The 15558-nt window shown below is 46.9% G+C and overlaps 1 protein-coding gene across 2 annotated transcripts; it reads left to right on the forward strand.

Annotated features, from left to right (window-relative positions):
* Positions 1-2009: 2009 nt before the first annotated feature.
* Positions 2010-15558, forward strand: SLC66A3 (solute carrier family 66 member 3). Of its 2 annotated transcripts, XM_004609360.2 has the most exons (7): positions 2010-2243; positions 3769-3851; positions 3954-4023; positions 4659-4716; positions 6793-6913; positions 9004-9045; positions 11360-15558. In XM_004609360.2, the coding sequence occupies exons 1-7, from the start codon at positions 2101-2103 to the stop codon at positions 11449-11451; spliced, it is 609 nt and encodes a 202-aa protein (XP_004609417.1). In that variant the 5' UTR covers positions 2010-2100; the 3' UTR covers positions 11452-15558. The 2 variants fall into 2 exon arrangements, with proteins under 2 accessions (XP_004609417.1, XP_012788399.1); XM_012932945.2 differs by lacking the exon at positions 9004-9045.

The following is a 15558-nucleotide window of genomic DNA, read 5'->3' on the forward strand; positions in this document are numbered from 1 at the left end:
AGGTCCAAGTTCAATCCCCAATACTACCTGGTCCACCAGCACACGCACAGCTAGGAGTACCCCTGAACACTACCAGATGTGGCCCAAAAAACAAAAAAAACAAAAAAAGGAAGGACATAGAGTGCCACTGCCTCCCTCTAGAGAGTTTTGTTTGGGGAACACACCTGCTGTGCACAAGTTTTAATGCTGACTCTTTTTAAAAAAAAAAAATTATTTATTTATTTTTGCCTTTTGTCACACCTGGCAATGCACAGGGGACCATATGGGATACTCCTGGCTCTGCACTCAGGAATCACTCCTGGCGGTGCTCAGGGGACCATATGGGATGCTGGGAATCAAACCAGGGTCGACCGAGTGCAAGGCAAACGCCCTACCCGCTGTGCTACTGCTCCAGCCCCCTCCTGACTTTCTTTCTTCCTTCCTTTCTTTCTTCCTTACTGCTCTCTTTCTTTCTTTCTTTCTTTCTTTCTTTCTTTCTTTCTTTCTTTCTTTCTTTCTTTCTTTCTTTCTTTCTTTCTTTCTCTTTTTTTCCTTCTTTCTTTCCCTTTTTAGATATGGACTGCATGTACAAAAGGATCACGTGTAGCAAAACAGTCACCCAAAGACATTCAGCTGACTTCAAAACCAATCAGTTAACACATGTCTTGTTTTATCTGCATCTGCACCCTTCTACTCCATGTGTTACTATTTTGACTCAAATTCCAGACCTCATGCAATTTTATTAAACATATTAGTATTTCTGTGTAACAAAGACTAAACACAAACTATTTTGTTTGGGTTCTATTTGGGTGGGAGGGGTCATACCCACAGAAGTTCAGGAATTACTTCTGGTGGTGCTGGGGGAGCATATGGGGCACGGGGGTGGGTATGATCAAACCGGGAAGACTGCGTGCAAATCAAACACCCTATCTCTCATAGTGCCAGTCCAGCCTCCAAACACGCACTGTTTTGCTTTCCTCTTCAGCCTCGTGGAGGGCAGGGAGGAAAGGGCAGGTGAAGGCTGGGGCAGAGGGAAAGCCCCAGCTGTGAGTCACAGCACAAACGAGGGAGGGTGCAGTCTGGCACTGCTTGCCTGGGGGTGGGCGGGAAGGGAGAGAGATTTTTTTCTGTCTCAATCTTGGACTCCATATCCACGAAAAGCTGACAGCTTGGCTGATGCCCCCTTGTTCACTGTCTTGTTTACTGTCTCAAGGGCTACGCTCTTTTATGCTTAGAAATCGACTTTCATTCCCTAGAAAGCATGTTTGCTCAGAAGTGCGGTGGACCCCGGGGTCTAAGGTTCAGGCTCCGCGGTGATGGGGGTGGCAGTCCCTGGCCCCCTCCAGGTCTCTTTCCGAACCTCGGATTGTGACGGGGGACTCGTGCTCAAGTTTCTTTAGTGAGGAAAGTAAACAACTCTCTTAGGACGTGAAAAACCCTAACCAAGCGGCCCACCCAGGGTCTGTCCACCCACCACATCCGGGGACGAAGCGGGACCGTCCGGGCGTGTCCCCTGGGCGTGTCCTACTGCACGGGTCCGGTAAAACACAGAAAAGCGAGTCCTGGCAGGTGCAGCCCGCGCTGGGCACTGACGATCGGAGAAGCCGGGGCGGGGATGCGTGATAGAGGGGGCGACCAGGAAAGGGGAGGCCGGGGGAACAAAGGGTGGCCGGGCTTGCCTGCAGCGAGCGCGTCTTCCCGGGACTGCACCCGGCTGCCTCAGGGCGAGTCAGGGGCGGGCCCAGTCGGGAAGGGGCGTGGCCTGTAGGGGGCGTGTTCAAGCTGGGAGGGGAGGCGGCGCGGCGACCGGACCCGGAGGGGCGGGCCCAGCCCACAGGAGGCGTGTCCTAGAAGGATGACGGGCGGGTTTTGAAGGGGAAAAGGGTGGGTATGCTAGGTTCAGGGACGAGTCTGGGCCAATTGCGGGAGGGATAGGGCGGGCCTTTAGTGGAGGGGCGGGGCCTGTTGTGAGTGGGGGCGTGGTTTCCGCGGGGCGGGGTCCGGTCGGGGCGGTGGCCCGGGAAGGCGGAAGCACTGGGCTGCGCTGCTCTGGTCCCGGCAGCGCCTCTCTCCGCCGAACCCCATCCCGAGACCCCCGAGCCCCGGAGCCGCGCCGGCGCCATGGGGCCGTTGCTGCTGGGCTTTTGCAACTGGAGCACGCTGGGCGTGTGCGCGGCTCTCAAGCTGCCGCAGATCTCGGCCGTGCTGGCGGCGCGCAGCGCGCGGGGCATCAGCCTCCCGAGTTTACTGCTGGAGCTGGCGGGGTAAGGCCCGCGCGGGGTGGGGGTGCACAACCGCCCTTCCGCCCCCGCCTCTGCCTCTGGGAGGAGCCCCGGGGTCTGCAAAGGTCCGGACGCGGGAGGCGCGGACTGGCAGCCGTCCCAGCACTCGTTAGTCACCACACCCACCCCGCGGTGGCCCCTCGGGCGGGGCCCCGGCACCGAGAGCGGGTCTGGGAGCCGCGCCCCGCTCCGGCCCGGTTCCCCACGCTCTGACTCAGAGTCCCACGAGCAGAGGAGACTGGCGGGAACTGGCCCCGGCGAGCGGGGCGCGTGCCTCGGCCCGGGTTCGCCTGGCTTGCCTGTCCGAGACTCAAGGGGTGCACCCCGTGACTCGGTGCAGACCTACACTCGGGAAGCCGAGCGCTTGGGGGAGCTTCGGGGTCCTGGGAGACTCGGTCCTCGGGCCCTGCAGGGCTGCAGCCTCGTCTGGGCTCCTTGTCCGCAACACTCTGCCCCTGTGCAGTTATCCCTGGCGCCCCTGGGCGCGGCTGCGCCGCGGGAGCCCGTCCGGAGGGGCAACTGGGGTGCGGGGAAGGCGTGGTGACCCCGGGATCCCGATCTTGAGGTTTGATCGGATGGGAGGCTTGGGAGGGCGTGTGACACACTCATAGATCCTGCGACCCGTGGGGCTCTGAGTCCAAGGCCGGGAAGATGCAGACGGGGAAGTCCGGGGGAGGGACCCGAGCCCCTGGGAGGGCCCTCTGGGCTGCGGGAAGATGGAGCAGAGGCTGCAGGTGCCCGTGACCTGGCTCGTGAGCCTGCTCGCAGCGGCCACCCCGCTAGGGGCCGACCTGGCTGAACCCAGCCCTCCGGCCGAGAGGTTCCTGACCCTTGCTCTGGAGCCTGACAGGCACCTGCTTTCGGACCCGGATTCCAGAGGGGCACCTCGTGGCCCATCTGGGCTGTAGGTGCTGGGGCGCCTGCTGGGAAGGCAGGATGTTCTGGGACCGTTTCTCCGGAGAAGGGTGGCCATCCTGGGGTCTTCGCTGGCCTTTCTGATCCCCAGGACCCCGGAACTAGAATTTTCTTAGAGGAACCAGGGATTGTTCTTCCCACCTTCTTCTGGAAGCCACAAGCCCCGGCGGGGTGTGTGTTCAGTGCTTAGTGCTCTTCCCAGCAGGGCCCCACCGCCCACTCCTACCCCAGCCCTCCCCCAGAGCCGCCCCACTCGTGTGTCCTGTCTGGCCTGGGCAGCTGATGTGTGGGAGGGCCAGAAGAGGGACTCCCGAGGGTTTGGAGTCAGAGCTGTAGCCTCTTCTCCCTTGATCTACATCAGGGCTTGGTTTGTAAGGGACTGTCCACGGAGACTTGACAGAGACAGACCACGGACACCCATGCCCACCATGCTCCAAAAATACTGGAGATGATCGTTAGCTTTTCTTCTCAATGGTCCACCTTGACCTTCAAAGCGTCCAGCCACCATTTCTAGGGGTTGGTCTGTGAACTTGTGTGGATGCCCTGTGGGCTGGTCAGCGCATGTTCAGAGGGGTCCCCTCTCTCTCTCCAGATTCCTGGTGTTTCTCCGGTACCAGTGTTACTACCAGTACCCACTGCTAACCTACCTGGAGTACCCCATTCTCATTATTCAAGGTAACCAGCCTCTGTGCCCGGGAAAACCCTTAAACCCATCCTCCTCCTTGCCGCCCCCACCCCCCACCCCGTCCTCCCTCTCACACAGAGCCTCTCTTTCAGACCTGGTCCTTCTGCTCTGTGTCTTCCATTTCAACGGGAACGTGAAGCGGGCAGCACCTTACGTCATCCTGTATCCTTCCTGTCGCTGAGAACTGGAGATGGGCCGGGGTGTATGCATTATTAAGCAGGTCCTTTACCAGCTTGATGGATTAGAGAGAGGCCCGGGTGCAAGACAGCAAATGAGCAGACCCCAGCAAAGTCCCTCCCCTTCAAGCATGATGGGAAACACTGTCCCTCTCCTGGTCTCGGGCATGACTCATCCCAACTCTGGCTTTTGCAGTGGAGTTAGTGGGAAACCAGCAAGCAGAGATCCCCAAGGCGAGAGTTCTGCAGAGCAAGCCTAATTATATCACTGGTCTCTCTTTTAAGAGTTAACATGGGACATGAGGTTGGAGATGTGTGTGTGCTTAGGGATTAAGCATGAAGCCAAACCCATTTGGAATGTCTCCAATCCCAGGAATGATCCAGAAACACAGGACTGTTATTTTCTTCCATAATCTGCTTCTGTTCTTTTGGATTCCTAGCAGGTGTTCACTTAACCCACTCGCTCTCCCAGGTTGCACAAGTGCTGGCAGAGCTATTCCCTGTTCCACACTTGATGTAGATGTATAATGTCTGTGGTCTTCGTTTGTCTGCATGGGTCTGGGGGTAAGTGGGTGCAGAGCTGCACGCCGAACACTGCTGTCTCCCTTAGCCCTTGGTCAGATTGGTGGTCTCTTGGTTTGTCCTCACTCTGCAGAAGTGGATCATCGATACGGCCATGGTAGGTCTTGTTCCCTGAAAAGATATGGTGAGAAATGGCAGTGTCCTCTCTTCCCCATTCCACCTGCCCTGCAAAGAACCTTCTCTGTCATATCTTTAATTTGTACATTTTCCAGATGTACCACAGTACCTTGGGCTGGCACGATAGCACAGCGGGGAGGGCATTTGCCTTACACTCAGCCAACCTGGGTTCGATTCCTCCATCCCTCTCGGAGAGCCCAACAAGCTACTGAGAGTATCCCGCCCGCACAGCAGAGCCTGGCAAGCTACCCATGGCATATTCGATATGCCAAAAACAGTAACAAGTCTCACAATGGAGACGTTACTGGTGCCTGCTCGAGCACATTGATGAACAATGGGACAACAGTGCTACAGTGCTACCAAAGCACCAATCTCCATATACTAAAATATTCTTTTAACTTAAATATATTCAAAACCTTTGAAACTTCTTTTGGAAGTGAATAGAGAACCAGATTGTGGAAGTAGATAAAAGCTGTAGAATGAACCATTGTAGAATGTGGAGCATAAACTAGAAATTTTAATAAACAGTTGTAGAATGTGGAGCTTTTGATCAGGTTAGTGTTAAGACTCATCCTGTGTTTCTAGCCCTGCCTCCCACCTTTTCTGTTCCTCCTGGGAAAGGGGTAAGTCCTGTGTTTTCTACCTCAGAGACAGACCTTGAATCGCCATCTGTGGGGATTTGAAGAGATGGGATTTGGAGAGTGGATCAGGAAGTATATGACCGTTTCTCTTGCATTCTTTTCTCACCACGTGGATTTTGGCTCTATACAAATTATTGGTCGACCTGAAACTCTGGCTTTAAAGGCAGTTTTGGTAGCTGGTATACTAAGGCTTTTTATTATTTTTTTTTTTATTATTTTTTTTTTATAATTTATTTATTTTTAATTAGAGAATCACCGTGAGGGTACAGTTACAGATTTATACACTTTTGTGCTTATACTTCCCTCATACAAAGTTCGGGAACCCATCCCTTCACCAGTGCCCATTCTCCACCACCCGTAAACCCGGCGTCCCTCCCACCCTCCCCACTCCCATCTCCCCCCCACCGCACCCTGCCACTGTGGCAGGGCATTCCCTTCTGTTCTCTCTCTCTAATTAGCTGTTGTGGTTTGCAATAAAGGTGTTGAGTGGCCGCTGTGTTCAGTCTCTAGCCCTCATTCAGCCCGCAACTCCTTTCCCCCACATGGCCTTCAACTACAATGTAGTTGGTGATCGCTTCTCTGAGTTGCCCTTTCCCCGGAACGTGAGGCCAGCCTCGAAGCCATGGGGTCAACCTCCTGGTACTTATTTCTACGGTTCTTGGGTATTAGTCTCCCACTCTGATATTCTATAGACCATAGATGAGTGCAGTCTTTCTATGTCTGTCTCTCTCTTTCTGACTCATTTCACTCAGCATGAAACTTTTCATGCCCATCCACTTAACTACAAAATTCTTGACTTCCTTTTTTCTAACAGCTGCATAGTATTCCATTGTATAGATGTACCAAAGTTTCCTCAACCAGTCATCCGTTTTGGGGCATTCGGGTTTTTTCCAGATTCTGGCTATTGTAAACAGTACTGCGATGAACATACATGTGCAGATGTTGTTTCGATTGTACTTTTTTGCCTCTCTGGGATATATTCCCAGCAGTGGTATTGCTGGGTCAAATGGGAGCTCAACCTCTAGTTTTCTGAGAGTCGTCCATACTGTTTTCCAAAAGGGCTGAACTAGCCGGCATTCCCACCAGCAGTGTAGAAGGGTCCCTTTCTCCCCACATCCTCTCCAACAGCGGTTGCTTTTGTTCTTTTGGATGTGTGCCAGTCTCTGTGGTGTGAGGTGGTATCTCATGGTTGTTTTGATCTGCATCTCTCTGATGATTAGTGATGCAGAGCACTTTTTCATGTGCCTTTTGGCCATTCGTATTTCTTCCTTGGTAAAGTTTCTGTTCATTTCTTCGCCCCATTTTTTGATGGGGTTGGATGTTTTCTTCTTGTAGAGTTCAACCAGTGCTTAGGGCATACTAAGGCTTTTTAAACCAAGAAATCCCTAACTTTTCCATGTTTTATCTGCAAATAGAATTTATGCACTTTCATCAGTGCTGCAAGCAAGTTTGCCCAGCTCCAGTACCTGTGGAAGACAGGAGACTCGGGGGCCGTGAGTGCTCTGACCTGGATCCTTGCTTCCTACACCTGTGCCAGTAAGAGCAAGACTCTAATGATGGTGGGGTGGCCTGTGCATTAACCTCATGCATTTATTTGAAACATTTACAATAGTGTTTAATTTCAAATGTTAATATTCTAGCTTTAACGAAAATTTAAATGCATACAATTTCATCTTTAGTAATATTTTACAAATAGCTTAAGATTGAACCTACTAGCGTACCTATATTTGGAAGGCTGATTAAGTGCAGACTGCTGTTTTCTATAAGATCTGTGTTCTACTTGCTAAAAAGAGTAACGTGTACCTTTCTGCAAAAGTCTGGCTTAAAATCAATAGGCCTCTCATTTGACATGATCAGGTATTAAGAGGTATGAGACTGGAGAGACAGTACAGGGGGTAGGTGCTTGTCTTGCAACTTGTATGCAGCTGATCTTGGTTTGATCTCCCATGCCCCTCCTCCCCACCCCGCTACATGCATGCAGTGCCAGGAGTAATTCCTGAGCATCACCAGGTAAGGCCCCAAAAACAAAAACAAAAACAAAATTTTAAAAGGCCAATTATTTTTAATCTATTAATTTATTTAATAAAATTTTAAAAGAAGGGACCAGAGAGATAGTCTCCAGCAGGTCAGATGCTTGCCTTGCCTGTGGCCGAGCCCAGCACACCATATGGTCCCCTGAACTCTGAGGAGTGATCCCTGAGCACAGAGCCAGGAACACATCTCAGCACCACCAGGTGTGGCCCAAAAGCTGAAGATAAAGTTTTAAAAATAATAATCTTTAGAGGCTGGAGAGATAGTACAGGGGTTAAGGCACGTACCTGGTATGTAGCTGATGCTAGGTTCTTGTGCCCTAGCACTGAAACACTGGTATGGTTAGTTGAGAACTGTTAGGCGTTACCCCTGGGCTCCATGAGCACTATTTGGGACTTTCCCCGACATTTAAAAATTTAAATTTTATATTATACAAGATTAGAGATGCAGGGGCTGGAGCAATAGCACGGTGGGTAGGGCGTTTGCCTTGTACACAGCCGACCTGGGTTCGATCCCCAGCATCCCATATGGTCCCCTGAGCACTACTGGGGGTAATTCCTGAGCCAGGAGTAACTCCTGAGCATTGCCGGGTGTAACCCAAAAAGCAAAAAAAAAAAAAAGAGGAAAAAAAATTAGAGATGCAAGTCATACAATGAATTTTAAGAATGACTATAATTGAAGCAGTGAAGTAGTCCTGGGGTCACATTGCTTGATCTTGTTTCACTGTCTAGATCCTTTTAAAATTGCCTTAAAAATACATATACATATATGTATTTTTATATGTGTATGTATATATATATGTATATGTATTTTTGTTCAAATATATATAATGTTCAAATATATATACACATATATATGTATATGCTATATTTGAACATTAAAAAAATTCAGAGCTATCACATTAACTAGACCTACTAGTTTTGAAACATATTCTTTCTCTTCTATATGTTAAGAGACCCATGTTTCTGTATGTTTCCAGATTGTTGTTATATATGCACAGGGCATTCTTCTATATGTTCAAGGGCCTATATGCTATATGCTAAAGCTGATCTTGAATTGCAGATGGTTTCTAAACCCCAATTTACATCGTATGTTTAAACTGTCACCCTCGTCTCCCAAGTGTATATATGTGAAGTATTATTTCAGAAAAATGAATTAAACAGTTCCAGTTAGACCCTAAGGAGTATCTTACCCCTTTTCTAGGTGTTGGTTTCATTATATGTAGGATAAAGGGCATGAATTCCATGAGTTGGTGAAATCTGACCCAGAAGTGTAGCATGCACAGGGGATTTTCAAGAGTCTCTTGGGGTGCAGGAGACTTGAAGGGTGTTGGTGTAGTCGGTGAAAAGGCAGCTGGATCCTGGCTTCCCTGGGCAGCACTGCACTACCTCCTAGGAGCTGTCTGTTCCTGTAGGCAGCTTCAGCAACTACTGGCTTGATTTTAGAAACTTTATGTAATAGAGGACTTTTTAGTATTCTGAGCTGCCAGAGTCTAGTAACACTGATTCCTGTATTTAAAAGAGAAAGATAGTAGCTAAGCATTAGCATATCTGAGAGGCAAGTTGATATTTATTATAGAAAATTTTCTTTTACAGCAAGAATAATAACAACTTTAATGACCACCAATGATCTTACAAGTAAGCCAAATATTTTCTTGCCACATCTTTTGACTTCTGTGACATGTGTGTCTCTTTCACTCGTGAATTCTCGTATGGGTTTAACAGATCACCTGGACTCCACAGCATATTCTCAGTCTTGATCAGTCACTGTTCATAGTTTCAAGAATTTACTTCTAGAATGTAAGAGAGATTCTGTACTAGACTGTAGATACTCTAGTATTGGAAACAGTGAAATCATTACAGAATTGAGTATGTAAAGGTATTGAAAGGGATAGAATGTGCCGTGGGTAAGGTGCTTGCCTTGTACACGGCCAACTAGGTTCAGATCTAGCGCTGCAGCTATTCTCCCGAGCCCTGCCTGGAGTATCCCTGAGCACAGAATCAGAAATAGCCCCTGAGCACAGCCTGGTGTGGCCCAACTCCTCCCCTATTCAAGCCCCTTCTTGCAAAAAAAAAAAAAGAGTATTGTATTTTGAAAAGGTAGCACAGGAATAACAATGATAAAGGACCCTCACCTAGTTAAAGAGAACCAGAAATTGCTTTGAAGAGCTATCTGGGGGAGAAGACAAGGAATATCGCTCAGTCAGGGCATGAGTTGTGAATGCATGGTTTAGCCACAGAGGCCAGGTACTAGTGGGGCCAACACGCAGAGCATGGAAAGCCTGGTGAGACGGGAGGGGACTGGGGTATGACCAAAAGGATCTTAGCCCCAGAGAACGGCCTCCAAGCAGAAGGCTGGCTTTTTAAAGGAGGGTCGTGAGGATCATTTGACTCACATGTTGTTAAGGGACATTGGATGGAGAAAATAAACTACTTCGGTTAACCTAAATTCAATCATTCCTTTAGGCGTTCTTAACCCCCAAATCAGACATAGAAATTTTGGGGAAATCATGAAAATCATTAAAACAGATAGTATCACTTACTCTATGATATAGACCTTTTTTCTTTTTGGGTCACACTTGGCGATGCACGGGGGTTACTCCTGGCTCTGCACTCAGGAATTACTCTTGGCAGTGCTCAGGGGACCATATGGGATGCTGGGTCTCGAACCCAGGTCAGCCATGTGCAAGGTAAACTTGCCCTCCCTGCTGTGCTATCACTTCTGCCTCAGACATAGGCCCTTGAGACAAGCTAATTATTTGAGAACATAGAGCTAAACAACATTGGGATGCATTTGTAAGCCCCTTTCTGGAGATTATGTCTTGCCTCAAATACTTTATCAGCTCTAAGAGAAGGGTTAGAATTGTCCAGGTCAAAGTATAAGTGGGTTAAGTAAGGAAAGGAGACAGGTCTGAGTCTCCACAGAACTTGAATTCTTTGAGGATGAAAAAAAGGGTCTACCCATAAAAAAAAAAAAAGAAATTATACATTAGAAGGGCTGGAGCGATAGCACAGTAGTTGGGCTTTTGTCTTTCACCGGCCAACCCTTGTTCCATTCTTCTGCCCCTCTCGGAGAGCCCGGCAAGCTACTGAGAGTATCGAGCCCGCACGGCAGAGCCTGGCAAGCTACCCATGCGTATTGGATATGCCAAAAACAGTAACAATAAGTCTCTCAATGAGAGACGTTACTGGTGCCCGCTCGAGCAAATCGATGACAGTGACATACATTAGAATGAACTTAATATCCTATATACCATCTTTGCTTAACATGGAATGTGCTGATACCACCACACATAAAGCTTCAAAAATAAAAGCTCTTAGAAGCCAGGGGGATAGTTCGGAGGGCTGGTACTTTGCATGTTAGGTTCAATCCCCAGCACTGTATGGTCCCCCAAGCACCTCAGCAGCAACCCCCAAGTACCATGGTGGGAGTAGCACTGCCAGCTGTAGCACCCATTCTTCAAATCCAATCAAAACAAAAAAGCAGTAATAACAACAATAGTTATTAAGAAACTATAACATGTTCTAGTCAAAGCTCATTTAAGTCAAACCAAGTGGTTTGGTTAATCAGGTTAATCATATATTTTTCCAGAAATACCTGTTTGTAAAAAATTCTCAGGATCCAGGGGCTGGAGTGATAGCACAGAGGGTAGGGCATTTGCCTTGCATGCAGCTGACCTGGGTTCGATTCCCAGCATCCCATAGGGTCCCCTGAGCACCACCAGGAGTAATTCCTGAGTGCATGAGCCAGGAGTAACCCCTGTGCAATGTGTGACACAAAAAGAAGAAAATAATTCTCATGATCCAGTCATTTTTCCTTCTGTAGAGGCCCCATTTTGGGGTGGTGGAAGTGATGCTGAAGCCTTAGGCTATTCAGAGCAGGAGGTAATTTTGTTTTATAATATGAAAACAGCATTTTTAACTAACAAGTTTTCTTTCTTTTCGATTTCAGTTCTTTTACGTTTTGTGGTCATGCTGGCTTTAAATATATGGGTAACAGTTACAGTACTGCGCTACCGGAAGACAGTCACAAAGGCTGAATGATGGAAACTATGCCTGCACATCAAGTGGATTTGGAGTAACTGAGTCAAGGGGGGGAGGGGCGAAGCTAGTTGCTCAATCAAGGTCTTTAAATTTAGTCAACTGATCAAGAAATTTTAAAGTCAAACGTATTTTAAAATTAAGACACTTAAACATTTTAAGAATTTCTGAACTTGTTCATTTTCTGGGGCTACAGATGACTCAGTGGGCCCATACTTGGCATGCTGGCCAGGTTGGATTCTAGGCACTGTGCATGGTGCCTGGAGTGAGTGAACACACACACACACACACACACAAATAGTCCCCCCCACTGTCTATTGAAACCCCCTCATGAACGAACACACACACACACAGAATAGTACCCCCCACTGTCTATTGAAACACCCTCTCCCTGGAGTGCTTGAACACGAACACACACACACACACACACACACACACACACGTCCTCCCATCTATTGAAACCCCCTCTCCCTGGAGTGCTTGAACACACACACACACACACACACACACACACACACACACACTCTCACACTAGTCCTCCCCTGTCTATTGAAACCCCCTCTCCCTGGAGTGCTCGCGTGCGCACGCGCGCGTACACACACGTAGAATAGTCCCCCCTCCCCCCTTGCCCCGCTGTTTATTGAAACCCTCTCTCACCACCACCAAAGAGATGTTCATTTCCTTCCTGCTTCATTGGGTTAAGGTAGGAATTTGACATCTGCAGTTCTGAGAAGAGTGATGACAAAAATCATTCTTTTTTGTTTGGGGGCCACACCTTGGTGGTGCTCAGTAATTACTCCTGGTTCTGTCCTCAGGGATCACTCCTGATGGTGCTCAGGGAAGTATTGTGGTGCCAGGTGCAAGGCAAGCACCCTACTGGCTCCTGTACTATTTCTCTGGCCCCAATTCAGTCCATTTTGAGATTACCTTGCCTTATGCTTTAAAAGTAATCAGGATGGGAGTGATAGTACAGCAGGTGGAGCGCTTGGCTTGCACACAGCCAACCTGGGCTCACTCCCTGGCAAACAATGTGGCCCCCAAGCACTGCCAGAAGTGATCCCTGAGCACAGAGCAGGACTAAGTCCTGAGTACCACCAGGTATGACCCCCCAAGAACAAGAAGTTGTGATCAGGTTCTTTCCAATGAGCTATTTCGAATCACCTATTTTCCAGCCTTCACAATTTTCTTTTTAAAATTATGTTTTGGGGGAATGGGCATCCACGCGGATGTTCTAGAGGTCAAAGGCCTCCTTACAATAATTCTTGGCCAACCAGGTTGCTGGTTCATTGTCAGGGTTCTAGTCTGTGGTGCCAGAACTACTCAAGCCATCCCCACAGTGCTCAGGGACCTATGAGGTACCAGGGATCAAACTGGGGTCCACGACATACAAGGCATGCACCTTACTCCTGTACTATTTCGCCAACGCCAGCTTTCATAATCTTTTAAATAAATCCTTTGTGTAACATAAATGAACAAAATGAAGTGGCATTGGCTTACAGTCATAAGTGTAGTACATCACTGATTCACTTCGTGGGAATGATGTCCAGCTGTTTAGGTAGAATCTTACTGTATTATATTGTCCTTAGATTAGCATGATTTTCAAAGCTAGTAAAATGTAATTGGTTTAAGTTCATATAGTAAAAGTTAATTTTGTACTGTGCCTTTAAATTATTCCTTAAAAAGTGGATGATGGTACTGTTAGCCACAATCTCAACATTATGAGGCAATTCCGGTGAATTTTATGATTCAAGCACAATGTTACCATCTTAAGAAGAAATATACTCACATGATCACCATTACTGGAATTTGATACAATAGAGCTAGCCATAAATTAGATATATACAAAGTTTTAACAAGTTTTTATGGATTTTGAGTACATTAACCTATTTTTATTTTCCTGTAAGTTTATAAGCCCTAACATTTAGCTTTTCCCCCTTGTAATCAGTGACATCATTCTTATATACATACAGTAATGCTGTTTATTAGAAAATGTTTTAATTTCCTTTGTAAAATAAATGTTCATATTTTGAACTGTCATAAAGCTGCAATTTGTTTTATTTCTGATTAGTTTTAACTTATGTAAAGTTGAGTTTTAAAATTATAAGCTGCAGTTAATTTTGAAATTTCTGCTTGGAGCTAGCAGGAAGAAACACTATGTAGAAATAAAAATCATTCGTCTTATATATCAGTTCATTATTTCCTCGGGCCAGAGCAATAGACAATAGTGTATGTGCCTTGAATGTGGCTGACCCAAGTTCGATCCCTGGCATCCCATAGGAGTGATCCCTGAGCACAGCTGGGTGTGGCCCAAAAACAAAACATCAAATTTCCTTATATGTCATATTCTGACCTACAGTGCAAACTGTTTTTAATTAAGTATTTTTATATAGTTTTATTAATACTTTTTATGCTTGGGGGGCACACCTGGTGATGCTCAGGGCTTACTCTTGGCTCTACACTCAGGAATTACTCCTGGTGATGTCAGGGAGACTGTATGGAATGCTAGGATGGGTTTGGCCACATACCAGGCAAAACCCATCTACTGTACTGAATCTCCAGGCCCAACCACTTTATCCTTGTTCAGCAGAGGTTTCATACATGCAGACAGTGAAAATAAGAGAAACACTTCTCAGTCTGGCAAAATCATTACAGTCACTCGCACTAGTTGTGACAGGTTCTCTGTGCTTCAGCTACATGATCCAGGCATCCTAGGTATTAAACAAGTGGAACTTTTTCATTTACCAGGATGTTTTTCTGCCAACTGGCATAAGCCTGAGGACCAGCAGTTGAAAACCACTGGTTTAAAGCAAAACCTGTTAGGGACTGAAGAGTATGGTGATAAGGTGCCTGCTTGCCTTGCCCATGCCGTTCCTCCACCTTATTTGGCCTCCTGAGCACAGCCAGGTGTGGCCCCCAAACCAAAATAAAGCAAATCCTTTTACACTATACTATCTTCGGGTCAGGAGTTTCCCATTTTTCTTCTTTGAGAGGGAGAAGAACAATCATTTGAGCGATTAATCCTACAACAAGCCTAGAAGTAAACAATCTTCATTTAATTAATTTATTTTTGCTTTTTGGGTCACACCCGGTGATGCACAGGGGTCACTCCTGGCTCTGCACTCAGGAATTACTCCTGGCAGTGCTCAGGCAACCACATGGGATGCTGGGAATCGAACCGGGTCGGCTGCATGCAAGGCAAACGCCTACCCGCTGTGCTATTGCTCCAGTCCCAACCATCTTTATTTTATAGAAGACATTTGAGGCTTAGAATAAACTATCCAGATCAGATACCAAAGTACTTCCCAGAGAAGCACCCATCAAGCACACCATTCTTAGCACAACCACTGTAGCACACAAGACTTGACGTAAGTATAGATGGCACCTGCCTTTATTTTCTGTCTTCCTTTTATTCTTGGCCTTGAAATGAGACTTACCGAGACTGCATGCTTTCTAAAACATTTTAAAGCAAAGCACAAATAAGACTTCTAGCTAAAACTTTAATTTGGTTTTTCTCTGTAGGCTATCAGGGCAAACGTTCACATATCCTAACCTTAGCTACAACTTTTTGCTAAACCTTAGTGAAGGCAAATTTTGGGGGTACATTTTAGAAGTATGTAGCATCCCAGGACTACTCACAGGAAAAGTATTTTAGTGCTTGTCTTAATTTCTTTTATTTAATTTTTTAATAAAAAGCAGGCATAAAATACATTACATTACTACAAAGATGCAACATAATTTTTAAATCAAAGGGGTATAATTTTTGTTCAAAGGGGACAGCTGATCAAATATTTATGATTATCTAAATCATGCAGTTCATAACTTATTACAATTCCAAACAAAACTCATTATTATGAGGAAGGGAATCTAGGAGAGGCCCCCCCAAGCATACTAATTAGCACTGTCAAACAGTGCTCATCTTCAAAGTGCTTTACAAATCAACTCTGGTATCTTCACAACATTGGGAAGCTGACGCCTTGTTCGAGGGGACGAGAGTCAGTAGCAATGTGGACACAGATGGAGAAACACAGAGGGGACTTGCTCCCACAGAATTTTAAACATGTTTTTTTTTTTTTTTCAATAAGATAGTGTCTAAGTTTCTCTATTTTACCA

This window comes from Sorex araneus, chromosome X, assembly GCF_027595985.1.
Source record: "Sorex araneus isolate mSorAra2 chromosome X, mSorAra2.pri, whole genome shotgun sequence".
Classification (NCBI taxonomy): Eukaryota; Metazoa; Chordata; class Mammalia; order Eulipotyphla; family Soricidae; genus Sorex; species Sorex araneus.

Bases quoted from the DNA above. Each gene is read 5' to 3' on its own strand.
- SLC66A3 (XM_004609360.2), top strand. From the start codon at position 2,101: ATGGGGCCGTTGCTGCTGGGCTTTTGCAACTGGAGCACGCTGGGCGTG. The intron at 4,717-6,792 runs GTAGGTCTTGTT...ATCTGCAAATAG, and splicing joins GGATCATCGATACGGCCATG to AATTTATGCACTTTCATCAG. The intron at 9,046-11,359 runs GTAAGCCAAATA...TTTCGATTTCAG, and splicing joins GACCACCAATGATCTTACAA to TTCTTTTACGTTTTGTGGTC.